General features: G+C 39.3%; 1 protein-coding gene across 1 annotated transcript; it reads left to right on the top strand.

Annotated features, from left to right (window-relative positions):
• Positions 1-2,521: 2,521 nt before the first annotated feature.
• Positions 2,522-13,524, top strand: si:dkey-28a3.2. The gene is made up of 6 exons (XM_046852054.1): positions 2,522-2,687; positions 5,495-8,371; positions 8,466-8,977; positions 12,021-12,079; positions 12,322-12,648; positions 12,752-13,524. Exons 2-6 carry the CDS (start codon positions 5,687-5,689, stop codon positions 12,823-12,825), a joined length of 3,657 nt encoding a protein of 1,218 aa, XP_046708010.1. The 5' UTR covers positions 2,522-2,687; positions 5,495-5,686; the 3' UTR covers positions 12,826-13,524.
• Positions 13,525-14,587: the final 1,063 nt, after the last annotated feature.

The raw sequence follows: 14,587 nt of genomic DNA, 5'->3' as shown, positions 1-14,587 counted from the left end.
AATCACAATATATGATTTTTAAACTATTTATTTGTATGATACATCTGCAAATAAGTATTTGAACACCTGTCTATCAGCTAGAATTTTGACCCTCAAAGACCTGTTAGTCTGCCTTTAAAATGTCCACCTCCACTACATTTATTATCCTAAATTAGATGCACCTGTTTGAGGTCGTTAGCTGCATAAAGACACCTGTCCACCCCATACAATCAGTAAGAATCCAACTACTAACATGGCCAAGACCAAGAGCTGTCCAAAGACACTAGAGACAAAATTGTACACCTCCACAAGGCTGGAAAGGGCTACGGGAAATTGCCAAGCAGCTTGGTGAAAAAGGTCCACTGTTGGAGCAATCATTAGAAAATGGAAGAAGCTAAACATGACTGTCAATCTCCCTCGGACTGGGGCTCCATGCAAGATCTCACCTCGTGGGGTCTCAATGATCCTAAGGAAGGTGAGAAATCAGCCCAGAACTACACGGGAGGAGCTGGTCAATGACCTGAAAAGAGCTGGGACCACCGTTTCCAAGGTTACTGTTGGTAATACACTAAGGCGTCATGGTTTGAAATCATGCATGGCACGGAAGGTTCCCCTGCTTAAACCAGCACATGTCCAGGCACGTCTTAAGTTTGCCAATGACCATTTGGATGATCCAGAGGAGTCATGGGAGAAAGTCATGTGGTCAGATGAGACCAAAATAGAACTTTTGGGTCATAATTCCACTAAACGTGTTTGGAGGAAGAAGAATGATGAGTACCATCCAAGAACACCATCCCTACTGTGAAGCATGGGGTGGTAGCATCATGCTTTGGGGTGTTTTTCTGCACATGGGACAGGCGACTGCACTGTATTAAGGAGAGGATGACCGGGGCCATGTATTGCGAGATTTTGGGAACAACCTCCTTCCCTCAGTTAGAGCATTGAAGATGGGTCGAGGCTGGGTCTTCCAACATGACAATGACCCGAAGCACACAGCCAGGATAACCAAGGAGTGGCTCTGTAAGAAGCATATCAAAGTTCTGGCGTGGCCTAGCCAGTCTCAGACCTAAACCCAATAGAGAATCTTTGGAGGAGCTCAAACTCTGTGTTTCTCAGCGACAGGCCAGAAACCTGACTGATCTAGAGAAGATCTGTGTGGAGGTGGGCCAAAATCCCTCCTGCAGTGTGTGCAAACCTGGTGAAAAACTACAGGAAACATTTGACCTCTGTAATTGCAAACAAAGGCTACTGTACCAAATATTAACATTGACTTTCTCAGGTGTTCAAATACTTATTTGCAGCTGTATCATACAAATAAATAGTTAAAAAAAATCATACATTGTTATTTCTGGATTATTTTTTTTTAGATTATGTCTCTCACAGTGGACATGCACCTACAATGACAATTTCAGACCCTCCATGATTTCTAAGTGGGAGAACTTGCAAAATAGCAGGGTGTTCAAATGTTTATTTTCCTCACTGTGTGTGTGTGTGTGTGTGTGTGTGTGTGTGTGTGTGTGTGTGTGTGTGTGTGTGTGTGTAAAACCCAAAGGGGCTAAATCTGAATTTTCTCCGGGGGTAGGAATGTGAAAATACACCCTGGGTACTATATACACTATATTGCCGAAAGTTTGCGGACATCTGGTCATCAGTATGGTATGTGCTTTTTGAGCATCACATTCAAAATTTAGTCCCAATTTGCTCTTATAATTCCTTCCAATTTTCTGGCAAGATGTTCCACTAGATTTTAGAGTGTGCTTGTGGAGATTTGTACTGATTCAGAAACAAGGGTGTTAATAAAGTCTGGTACTCATTTAGGGGAACTGAGGAGACCTGGGGTGCAATCAGCATTCAAATTCATCCCACAGGTGGGTGTTCAGTAGGTTTGAGGCAGTTCTATAGCAGGAGAGCTTTCACTCCAACCCATGCAAAACATATCTTCATGTAGTTTGCTTTGTGCACAGGGGCATTGTCATGCTGAAACTGGTTTGGGTAAAATTTCATTTCTTATACAATTGAGTGCCTTCAGTTTTACAATAACAGGGGAATAACCACATATGGCTGGTAAAGCCAGGTCTCCCAATACTTTTGTATACATATGCATACGTACCCACATCTATCTATCTATCTATCTATCTATCTATCTATCTATCTATCTATCTATCTATCTATCTATCTATCTATCTATCTATCTATCAAATGTGTGACAGTTTTGTTTTTTAGAAATTATTTTTTAAATGTCAAATAAATGTTCAATTCGAATTTAAAAGTTGAATCATAATATAGAATATACATGTCCATATATATATATATATATATATATATATATATATATATATATATATATATATAGTAGTTCAATTCAACTAAACGTTTGTGTTACAAATGACACCCCGAAATGATTCAGGAATCGTGTTATGTTCGTAAAGAAGAGGTTTTTTTTGTTTTTGTTTTTTTTTGTTAGTTTTATGTCCATGGGTTTTTTTTTCCGGCTTGTATTTCAGGACACTGTCCCTTTAAGAGCGCGCTGCGTTTCCGCGTCCACGCGCAGCAGCAGTAGGGGCTCGAGCGCTCACATCCTGGTACTTTGCGCTACATGGCAGCAGCGGGAGAGAAAGGCTGATCCGGGAAGTGAAGCCCAGCTGTCCTGACCAGAGTCCCGTCCAAGCGTCTGAAAACAGTCCGGGAAAGTTGGGTCCGATCGCCAGGTAATGCGAGTGCTTGTTCGTTCGTTAGTTCACACGCGTCGGGAATGATCCGCGAGATCTGCCCACAAAGGCGGTGGTGAGCGGGCGGAGAGAGAGACGGCACACTGCGGGGACAAGAGGAGGAAGAACAACCGATAACATTGTAGCTGCTCGCTTCGAGACCACGACCGCTTATTGTTACATTACGACGGCGTTTACATGTTCCTTCATCAAGCGGTCTGCACATTAGTGTAGGCATAATAACAGTAATGCTAATAATCACGAGACAAACAAACAAACAAAGAATGAAAGAGACCCGACTCAAAACAAATGATTTAACCCCTGTAGGAGATGTGATTTAAAGTGACAGAGTCGTGTGTGCGTCCTGAACATCTCACATGCACTTCATATATATATATATATATATATATATATATATATATATATATATATATATATACACACCTCTAATAAAACTACATTTCTTTTAGTTTTTCCACCCCTCATTTCCTTTCTTTCGTTTTCTGCTTCTTTTTTTTTTCTTTCTGTTTCTTTTACATTTCTATCATACACTCTTATCACTTATCATAGCTGACTTATTACATATGACTGTTTGACATCAGTCTGTCAGAATGGATCAAAATAATAAAAATAACCATCTAAAGAATGCAGATATGTACATTACATTTTCCAAAGTAATCCAAGCCAATGTTATAGTCGATTAATACAAAAAAAAAAACAAGGCCACGCACCTCTGCATGTATTTGTTGAATAATCACAAAATAAAAATTCCAAATGAATTTATCCAAAAACAAAAACTATTTTGCCAATTGCAAATGCAGCTCATAAATGTCGTCTGCCGGATTTTCAATGATTATTAAATGATTATTAAGTCGTACAGTTTCATATATTTATTTATTTTTTTATCTTGTAGCATTAAGATAATCAAATCAAATGTTATTTGTCACATACACATACAGGGTACGACGTGCAGTGAAATACTTTTTACGATGGTCCGGCATGAGGGAATAGAATGGGGAGAAAAATAAAACAAAGAAAAAGAAGGCAGATTAATAAAGTTTACTCGTCCCACAGTGGGGAAATTTCTTAATCACTTCGTTTTAGCTCCTGGCCAAATGTTTTGGTGTTGAACTGTGTTTTACAAATGTGCAGATGAATTTTAAGGTTTTCTGAATTCTGAGTTTCAGACTGGATTTCAGGGCAGAGATTAGAAAGGCTACACTATACATACAGTACCAGTTAAAAGTTTGGACACACCTTCTTATTTAGTGTTTCTTTTTTTATTGTTTTGAACATTGTATATGAATATTGAATACATTACAATTATGACAGAATGCATATAGAATTATGTAGTTAACAAAAATGTTTTAATCCAGAATGTTTTATATGAATGATTCTTCAAAGTAGTCAATATATTTTTATATATATATATATATATATATATATATATATATATATATATATATATATATATATATTTGCTTTGATATCAGCTTTGCAAACTCTTGCCATTCTCTCAGTCACCCTCATGAGATGGCTTAGTCACCTAGAATGGTTTTCTATCAGTTTTTAAAGGAGTTCCCAGAAGTGTTCAATGCTTGTTGGCTACTTTTCCTTCACTCTCCTGTCCAAATCATCCCAAACAATCTTAAAAAAATCGCTCATAGATAACCTAGAGGTGTGTTTGATCCCACTAACTAGACCGGATGGCATGTCACTGCAAAATGGTGTCGTAGGCATGCTGGTTAATTGTGCCCTCAATTTGAACTAATTCAGCGACAGCATCACCAGCAAAGCATGCCCACAATCACACATCCTCTTCCATGCTTCACAGTGGGGACCAAACATTGAGTAACCATCCATTCACCCTTTGTATATTTAACAAAGACACTGTGGTTGGAGCCCAACATTTTAAATTTGGACTCTTTAGATCAAAGGACAGTTTTCCACTGATCTAATGTCTAAGAAAGTTTGTTCTGCATGTTGTTCTTCTGAAGTAATGGTTTCTTTGCTGCAAATCGACCACGAAAGCCTGACTCGCGCAGTCTTTTTATGCCTGCCACTTGAACTCTCAAAAGCATTTTTATAAATGTGTGGTTTCTGAGGCTGGTAATTCTAATAAACATATCTTCTGCAGCAGAGGTAGCTCTTGGTCTTCCTTTCCTGGGACAGACCTCATTATAGTCATTAGAGTGTTTGATGGTTTTGAGATTTTTTTAGATTGACTGACTTTCATTTCTTTAAGTAATAATGGACTGTCTTTTTTTCTTTACTCTTCTTTCTACAAAAGACAACTGATGGTCTAAAGCACGTTAAGAGGGCAAGAAATGTGACAAATGAACAAGGCACACCTGTGAAGTACAAACCACTCCTTGTGAGAACCTCATGAATCTGATGAAAGAATGCCATGTGATTGCCAAAGTGGCATCAAAACTAAATGTATCTACTTTGGACAGTCTAAAATCTAAAACATATGCTGGGTTGTTAAAACTTTTTGTTTACTACATAATTCCACGTTTTTTAAATAGTTGTCTTTATGAATTAATGTACAAGGTTGAAAATCACAAAGAGAAGGTGTGTTCAAACTTTTGACTGGTACTCAGTATGGTACTCAGTCTAATCTTAGTCTTGTCTTAAGGTGGATTTTTAAGTTCCTTATATTTTTACACTAATTGATTAAATAGTTCTATACCCTGTACAACAGAGCGAACATAGTTAAGATCACTTTGTGACAACACAACAGTGAATTTGTTCATTGTTATTAATTTAATTGCAAACGGCTCATTTTTATTTGTTTTTACTTGCAGGTTTTGCTCTTGGATCTGATCCTGCAGTCATTTTTTGTAAGCTTCATTTGAAGAGAACACAGGGAAGTAGACAGCAGCAAAAAATATAATGTGACCCTGTTGCAGAAAAAGCACCTGTCTTAACAAATCTTCGTAAGATTTGATATGTTAATGATTAAATTGTGGTAAGAGAGGAGGAAACAAACAGTAGGTATGTCTAAGACCACGACGTTCATGAGGCACCGATACAGGCCTGTGTCGGAATTCGATGAGGTCACTTTGGCCTCTAAAAGGGAATACTGGAGGACTAAGAAAAGGGAACAGAGAGCAAGGCTGTCCAAGGCCAAAAAGAAGGTTAAACTTCCAAACACAGGAGTCTGTAAACCTGTGCGTACAGATAGAAATGTATCACGTCTGCCTCATTGTGAGTTTAGTCCTACCTTGCTTAATAATGATGGTTCATACCAAACAAGAACAGAAAATCAGACCAAGGGTATGGTGATTTCTAAAAAGGAGACTGAAAGCCTGACCACTGAAGAATCAAACAGGGGTGCTCCCATGGTCAAACTTAATGGGGCACCACTCACCAAGGGCTTAGCAGTTCCTGCAGCATGCGCAAAAGTACAAACAAACAGCATAACACCTCGACAGACACTGAACAGATCATCAGGCTTTAATGGCAAAATCTCAAGCATTTCACAGACAAGTCCTGCATCCCAACTAGCACCAAAGTGCACTAAACAATCCCCTCGAGTTAAATGCTGTGTAACACCCAAGTCTTTGGCGTTTGTGGAATGTAAGTTTGATAAAGACCAGCGCAACCTAGCAAGAAGTGGTACCAATACAAATAGAATTGCTGGTGCCAGTGTTCCGGTATGCAGCATGGTCGTGTGCAAAACCGCAGAAGTGGCCATGACTGAAGAGGAGAAAGCTGCAAAGCGTAGGGAGAACTGGCGCATCAAAAAACGAGAGCAAAGGGCAAAACGCGCTGAGAAGCTGAAGATGGACCGAGAGAAGCTGCAGGGTTTTGAAAAAGGACAACAGGAAACGGGGAAGTTTTCCTGTGCTGCCCCAGCACATCCATTATCCGCTATGAACACAATGACTTTAAGAGGAGCCAAGCAACGTAACCCTGCGATGTCTGTTGACTCAAGACAGAGTGCTGGAAAATCGTTACATTATGGAGTCAGAGTAGAAAGAGAGAAATTATCATCCCAGAGACCCTATAAATCACAACCAATGGTTGTAAAACTACCTGAAAGGCAAAGGTTACTTGCCAAAAACTTCTCCTCTGTTTCAGTTTTTAACACAAATCAGTTTCAGGATTCGAGACAGAATCATATGGCCATATCTTCAGGTGTTTCTTTGCAGCCTTTAAGATCTACCCAAGCAATTGGACAATTCAAAATGCCACAACAAAAGTATGTCCGGATTCAAAGGCGGCGAGGTATACTACAAGGAAACGAGACGGCAGAGGAGCGACTTGCCAAACAAAGGGAATATTGGCGGATCAAAAAGCGGGAGCAAAGAGCAAAGCGTTCTTTGGTATTGAAAGGTCGTCTGAAGGACCGGGATGCATTTAACTGGCGTGCAAAGCGTTACCAGTTTATAATGGAGCAAATGCGAAAGACACCAACAGGTTTTCAGAAAGTGCCACAGCTAAACAAAAATATTCACAGCACCTCTAGTCCTATTAGTAGCTTTATTAAAGAAGATGGTACCGTAACTGTCACCATCTCACAAACTACAGCTGAGAAAAGTCCACCTGCCCTGAACTGCAGTTTATCAGCAATGAAATCATCTATCTCATCTGGTTCTTCGATGTCACACAAGCTAATCAGGACCAGATCCAGACCTGTTCTACATAGCATTCCAAATAACACAAAATTATCAGCAAATGAGCAAAGAACTCAAAGGCCAACTGGTCAGACTCTTACAGCGTTTGATCCTGTAGTTGTAGTTGGGTCAAAAATAGCCAGTGGTGTAGAAGATGCTACAATTCTTACAAACGCAACAACAGCCACCCAGACTGGAGAGCTAAGTACAGAGAATAGGACAACGTTTAAGACAGAGTTAAAGACCTTGGATTCTTGTTCAGCCGTGACCCCGGGTTTGAGCTCAACATCATTTGAGGCCCCAAAACAAGAACCTATTTATCCCTCAATAGCCATGATATGTTCCCTCACAGAACAAAGTCAGACTATGAATAAAGAGACTAATAATAGTAATCAAGAGACGAAGTCTGCATCTACTTGCCCTGAAAACAGTGCTGAGGCAGAGTCCTGTTCAAATAGTGACAGCCAGTCCACCACTCTCTTGGTGGTGGCGTCTATGAAAAAGCTCCTGGAGGAATCTCTTAGCTCGGTAGGTGACGGTAATAACGCTTCTATAAATAAAGGCGAGCCTTTGCCTTGTAAAACTGAAGATACACCCTTTCTTCAGGAGGAGAAAGAAATAGACACAAAGCCTGACCTTACAGCACCTCAGGAATTCTCGGCAGATACTTACTCTTCTGTAGTCGTCAAACTGAGTCCCTCTCCTTGTCGGTCTCCCCTGCGGACACATGACTTTTCTTCTGACAGTACTGGCCTTTGCCGAGACTCCTCACTTCAAATTCCTTGTGCTGCCACTTGCTTCAACAAAGGTCCAGCAGGTGAAAGGAGATGTGAACAGCCAGTGGCTGCATGTGTGACTCCTTTACACAGGAGCAACTTGGTACATGGTGGCAAAATTTCAGGACCCCAGCAGAATTTTCCTTCTCAGGCTCGTGGAGGTCATCAGCTTAATGAGAACAGTGAGCTCCAGAGAAAACGAGAATATTGGCGAGTAATGAAAAGGCAACAGAGAGCGAGGAAAGCCAAAGAGCTGGAGAGAGGAAAAGAAGCTTGGCATTCACAGGTATTACATTTTACTTCATTTATGTACACTGTGAAAAATGTATTTTAACTGTGAATGGAAATAAATCATATTTCTATCTGTTTTTTTCCCACAGAGGAAATGTAGCACTTCTCAAGTCATTCACCCACCTGTGGCTCAGAAGAGGATTCACACAGACTTCCACAATCCTGTTCATTTACCCTGCGTCACCTCTCGTCCCACACGGCCTGTGTTAAGTCCAACTGCATCATCGAACCAACAACCGTCAAACGAGGCTAAAGTTTCTGAGATGTCTCAGGTGAACAAATGGCAGCTACACATTCAGGGAAATGTTCCTACTTCAGCCACCAGACCAGGTACTGTGAACTCCATGCCGATGAATCACGTAAAGCTGTCAGATCCTCGAATGCAAACTAGAGGGTCCTCGATGACCAAATTAAAAAGTAATCAAAATCAGTCAAAGATGGCTGCAAATAAAGAACTGGATACTGATGACGTTGTACAAAGGAAGAGGATGCTCTGGAGAATAAAGAAGCAGGAGCAGCGAGCTCGGAAGGCGGCACGGGAAAGAGAGCTCAACCAATCAAGACGCAACTGGTCAAACAATATCACACAGGAAATTCAATGGTATGTAAATATGTAGGTGTATAAAACGCTGTAGTATTAGCAACCATTCATCATTTACTTTGATTCTGGTCAATTTAAGGAAACCTGTTTCCGATTTTTAACTGACTATTTCATAAAGTCAATGAAATTCCTTTGCACCACTAAGCTTTCACTTATCTTTATATCAGCATCTCAAAATATTTTGTTACCCAATATATACAGACTATACAATTGTTCGTTCATTAAACCTATTTTTTTTTTTTTACAGGAAGTCATTACGCATTTCATTTTATACACTCGACACAGAAGTTTTGGTTAAAAAGAGCAACTAGAGAAAAATCAAGAGAAAAAAAAAAATCTGAAAATGTTAGAACCAGTATGAACTCACTGCATGTTGAGTCAGAAAATATTTTAAAACACTGCATCAAAAATTTAGTAGACGTTTACAAAGAAACAAAGCATGTGTAAAGCATGTTCCAAAAAAACCCTGCTTTTTATTAAGCTGCCAATTCAAATGAAGATGTGCGACTCCTTGTTGATATCTGTTATGAGTTTGGATGTGGGATAAAACAAGTTGGTGTTGAAAAATAAATGTTGAAAAGATGATGAGGGATGAGAAATAACCATAGTAAAAAAAATATATATATATTTTCACAAAACTCACTCAGTTGCCACAGCAGGGTTCACACAACTGTCCATTATAAGAGGAAGACAGTCAGACAAATCTAAAATGCACATCTACACATGCAGTACACTTGCAGAAAAATCAATAACTCGGGTACTCGGTACAAGCAGATTTCACACCTATGCTCTCAAATTTTCATTTCGAGTTGTCCATTGTATAGGCTGGTTTATTAAGCTGGTCATACAACAGTCACTAGAGTTTAATTTCCTCTTTTTGGTGAATAAGCACATTTATCCTGTGATAAGTGTGACTATTTTTATCTTGCTGCAATATAAACATGCAAAAATTAAGGCAGTGTTGGTAACTGGCTGTTGGTAACTATTTCCTTATGCACGTTAATCAGCTTGAACGAAAGCTAGACAATCTTTTCAGAATCAAGAATACTACATGTGGAAATACAATGTAAGTGTAAGAACCACAACTATAACACTTGCTTCCACTGTCATGTTGCATTTAAACACTTGACTGATGGTAACTCAACTAATGAAGGATAGAGAATAGAACAGCATTTATTTGCCACATATACATTACATTACATATGCATTCTTTCTTTCGAGCAAGCTGGGGTCAGACATGATACTGTGCCCCTGCAGCACAGAAGGTTAAGGGCCTTGCTCAAGAGCCTAAGAGTGGCAGCCTTAACCACTGAGCTACCAACCCCCCAGTTCAGTCTCCCAGTAGTTCAATACAGTTTATTGGGTGGAAACATGATAGTTCACCATCAGAAACATTTACAATGCGATAGCTAATGTGTGCATATGTCTATGTACAATCACCTGTTCAAAGAATTTTGCGTAGTTTGCATTAATGCACATAATAGACTTGAAATACTTTTGCGTCAAACTGTTATTTGATGCGTTTTTAGTTGAGATAATTGGACAAGCATTTGACTTAATAATAAATTCAATATTTGTCCATATGGGAAACAAGTACAAGCAGGAAGTAACTTTATATGTATTGCAACAGCGAGACTGATATTTTTGTTTTTGCTGCACACTGAAGACATTTGGTTGAGATCAAAAGATAAGTATGAGGCAGTTGATCAGAACGGCAACTTTTATTTTCTGGATCTGCTGAACAACTTAGAAAATGGTACATTTGATGGTGAACCACATGATATTTATAAATGGCCTTAATAGAAATAACCTTATTTGTTTGCATATCCCTTGCTTGCAATTACTGCGTTAAGCCGATGATCCACTGACCACCACCATAGCATCTTCATTCTGCTTTCCTAGGCTTGTTCCACAATTTCTGCTGTTATTTATTTTGTGTGGTTTCTCAGCTAAATACCGGTCTGGTGATTCAATTGTTTTGTCTGTCTTTTTCTTCAAGCCCAAGTCATGGCACAACCTCCAGTGTGCTTGATCGATGAGCTTTTATGTTTTAGATTATAAGCAGATCCTTTTATTTCCATAGTATATCTTTAGGTTAATTCTGGTTCCAGAACTTTGTATTTCTTTCATTTTAATTCGGCACTCGGATTTTTATTGCTGATTAGGTCCCCTGGTGGTCTAGTGATTAGGATGCGGCGCTTTTACTGCTGCGGCCCGGGTTTGATCCCCGGTTAGGAAACCAACCCCAGCCACTCTTAGTGCTGGTCCCAAGCCCGGATAAATGGGGAGGGTTGCGTTAGGAAGGGCATCCAGCGCAAAAACATGTACCAAATCAAACATGAGGATGATCCGCTGTGGCGACCCCTAATGGGAGAAGCCGAAAGAAAGTTGTGTGTGTCTTATATAGTATGAGCTATAGTTTTTTTATAGTCCTGCTGTTGAATGTTTCCCTTCACAGCACTTTCTATTTTAGGACATTCCAAATGATTTGATTGGTTATGTCCAGTGCTAGTGAAGAAGAATGTGGTGAAGGTGATTTTTGCTTGTCACGTGTACAGCACACTGAATGTCTTTCTTCATGTATCCCAGTGATGTTAGGAAGCAAAGGTCAGAGATATATCATGGGTCATGGTAAATGTTGAGTACCTTGTTTAAGGGCCCCAAGAGTGGCAGGGCTTGAACACCCGATCTTCTGAACAGTAAACCGCTGAGCTGCCACCACACTTATGCAAAGGTTTGATTGATCCTCTGCCTTTTCTAAGCTTTAAAATGGCTAGCTTTTTTCCCCCCATTGACTGGTCTTCGTGTTTGTTTATCTTTTTTAAACCAAATGCTGTATTCCTAGGCAAACCTCCCATCCTTAACCAAGAGCTATCAGTTGTTTGTCAGTATTTGAAGAATTCAAACATTCTAATTTGTCATCTAGATGTAAATATCAGGAAATGAATGCTGAAGATGTCTCCTATTAATCTTTGGTTCTCAAACCACTATATCTTCAGTGTATAGCAAAAAAAAAAACTTTAAAAAATGTTTTTATTTGCAGTATGCCACTTCAGAGATTGGACTACATACCTGAAGAGTGTCAGACAACAGCAGTTAAAGGTATAACATTCCTTAACCTTGTAAAGAAATGCATGTCATTTTGGTATTTTCTTACTGGTGAGAAATGTGTTAACCACATTTCTTACCAGTTTTCACTGAAAATTTCATCTTAAAATAAAGTATGCACAGTCTATTCCAATGACCTTGCACATAGTTTTTAATGAATCCATTTTAATTACTTTTAGACAATCTAAGGACAGTCTGTTCCTTCAGTCATCCTTAGTAATCAAATCTCTTTCCAGATGAAGCAGAAGTATGTTATTTTCCTGATGATGATGATGATGATGATGATTGTTCAGATGAGCCCTTGTCAGAGAGCAAGTGGAGAAACATCTACCTCATGGATTTCGATCCTGTAAACCAGCTGCTGGTGTGCATGGTGTGTGGGGAGCAGCAATACACCTTTAGTGTAGAAGAAGTGAGAGCTCATATAGAGGAAACCCACCCAGGCACTCTGTCATTGGAAGAGGGCGAGCGTCAACGCATCTTAGTGGCCTGGGACGAACAAGTGGCAGTACGAGAACGCTTCTTTACCAACCAGCTGTGGCAGAACAGCAATGTCCTCAAAGGTAGTAGAATGTATTAATTGTACCCAATATGTTTTTTGTTTTTGATGGTAATTGGAAATCATTTGTACCAGTCTCATAAGTATGCTGGTTATCTTGTTTACAGAGGAGAGCACAAGGCACATGGCTGAGGTCGAAGTGATTCTGGGCCAAGATGACAAAGCAGATCGATATAAATAAGACTTGGGTTGCTGTCAAAAAAACCAAAAAAACAAGGTGGCGTAAGAAATGACATTATCTACAAAAAATGTCGAAATCGACAGCTTGCTAATCTGAAATGTATTTGCTAAGCGGAACTCATAAGCACAGCGGGACGATTGAGGCGTATTCTGGCTGAGCATGCTCAAGCTCGTTTTATGGTAAAAACCCAACACATGGTGTTTCCATCTGGATTGTACTGCATTGCTGTATTTCAGATTTTTCTTTTCTTTGAGAGGGAACAAAGCGGATACCTCCAGTATAAATGTGTGCAAAAGATTTGAATTTTATACAATTGTTTACATGCATTCTTTTATGTTCATCCACGTATCCGTCCGTGTTTAACATTCAGCGTTAACCTCCATAGCTGATTGTGTTCTGGACCTTGCACAAATTGAGGAGTTGCATTCGGGATACTGTAGACCTCTTCATTGGCATGCTGTTTCATGAACTCTGGTGCTTATTTCCTCTACGCATTGCCTTTTCTTTTTAAGATGTTACTGTTTAATACTACATACGTATACACACACACTCATCTGTTATGTTATATAGTGATCTCACTGAACCGTACATGGTAATAATTGTGTGCATTTGCTATACATACAGAACATACAGCAATTATTTCTGTTTTAATAAAGGCTTTGTTCTGGGAAAAGAATAAAGAAATTGGTATTTGTTTTACTTTGACTTTTGTGTTTGTCAGTAACAAACTATCTTCGTTTGCTGTTAGTTTTGATTTCCTATTAACATACCGTATTTTTCGGACTATAAGGCGCTACTTTTTTCCCACGTTTTGAACCCCTTAAACAACGAAGCGGCTTATTTATGAATTTTTCCTGGTTTTTTTCCGGTTTCACAAACTTCAAGCCAAAAAACTGAGCGACATAAAATTAGACCAATGAAATTTCCGAACGGAAACGAAAAAACGCACCTCACCTGTGTTCTGAGCTGCACGCCATCGGGAGAAAAAACTTCCATCGGGTGATTTTTAAACGCACGACGATGCCAAAAGATAAACTCCCGAGAGAAATAGTTGTGAAAGGAAGGAGGAAGACAGTGAACAATGACTTTCTTGGTAGGCTACTGTTTAGATACAAGCCGTTGTAACGCGTTGAGTCTGGGTGAAGGGAGAGCTCTCTAACTCCAGTTGCAACAGAAATCATATAAGCACAGACAGGTTTCCAAAACTCGTGCTTTATTATTTTTCTTGGCAACAGCGTTAAGGGTTAGTCAAAGAAACTTAGAAATGAGCATCAGAAAATAATAAGGACATATTCCTTGGTCTTGAACACACGCAGTAATAGTGGAAAAATGCAGTGGCATGCTATTCCCAAAATACCGCTATGCTCCTAAAGGAAGCGCAACATATTTCCCCCGTTACACCGTGTGTAACGTGTCTTTCGTTAAAGCCTGTGTAAAGTACATTAGTGTAGACGGCTAGTAGTGCGGCTTATTTATGTTAAAATGTAAAATATTTGTAAAATTCAATTGGTGTGACTTATAGTCCGGAAATTACAGTACTTTTTTGTATTAATTCCTTTTGTTAACCGACTTTAATGTGACTTGATGGTTCAAGTAGAGGTTTGATACTGAAAGTTATCAATATTTTAAAGAATGTCAGATGATAAACGCATGAAATAAAGATAAGGCATTTTCTATAAATAAATACTGTTGATAGTCACATGTTTCCTTTGTATCCAGAACTGCATATATGCAAGTTCTGGGTCTTATGTATTCTTGGGTG

Source organism: Silurus meridionalis, chromosome 6 (genome assembly GCF_014805685.1).
Source record: "Silurus meridionalis isolate SWU-2019-XX chromosome 6, ASM1480568v1, whole genome shotgun sequence".
In the NCBI taxonomy this organism is placed as follows: Eukaryota; Metazoa; Chordata; class Actinopteri; order Siluriformes; family Siluridae; genus Silurus; species Silurus meridionalis.
This window is presented reverse-complemented; position numbering and strand designations above follow the sequence as displayed.

Coding starts and splice junctions, on each gene's coding strand:
- si:dkey-28a3.2 (XM_046852054.1), top strand. CDS start 5,687: ATGTCTAAGACCACGACGTTCATGAGGCACCGATACAGGCCTGTGTCG. Junction 8,372..8,465: donor AAGAAGCTTGGCATTCACAG/GTATTACATTTT, acceptor TTTTTCCCACAG/AGGAAATGTAGCACTTCTCA. Junction 12,080..12,321: donor TCAGACAACAGCAGTTAAAG/GTATAACATTCC, acceptor ATCTCTTTCCAG/ATGAAGCAGAAGTATGTTAT.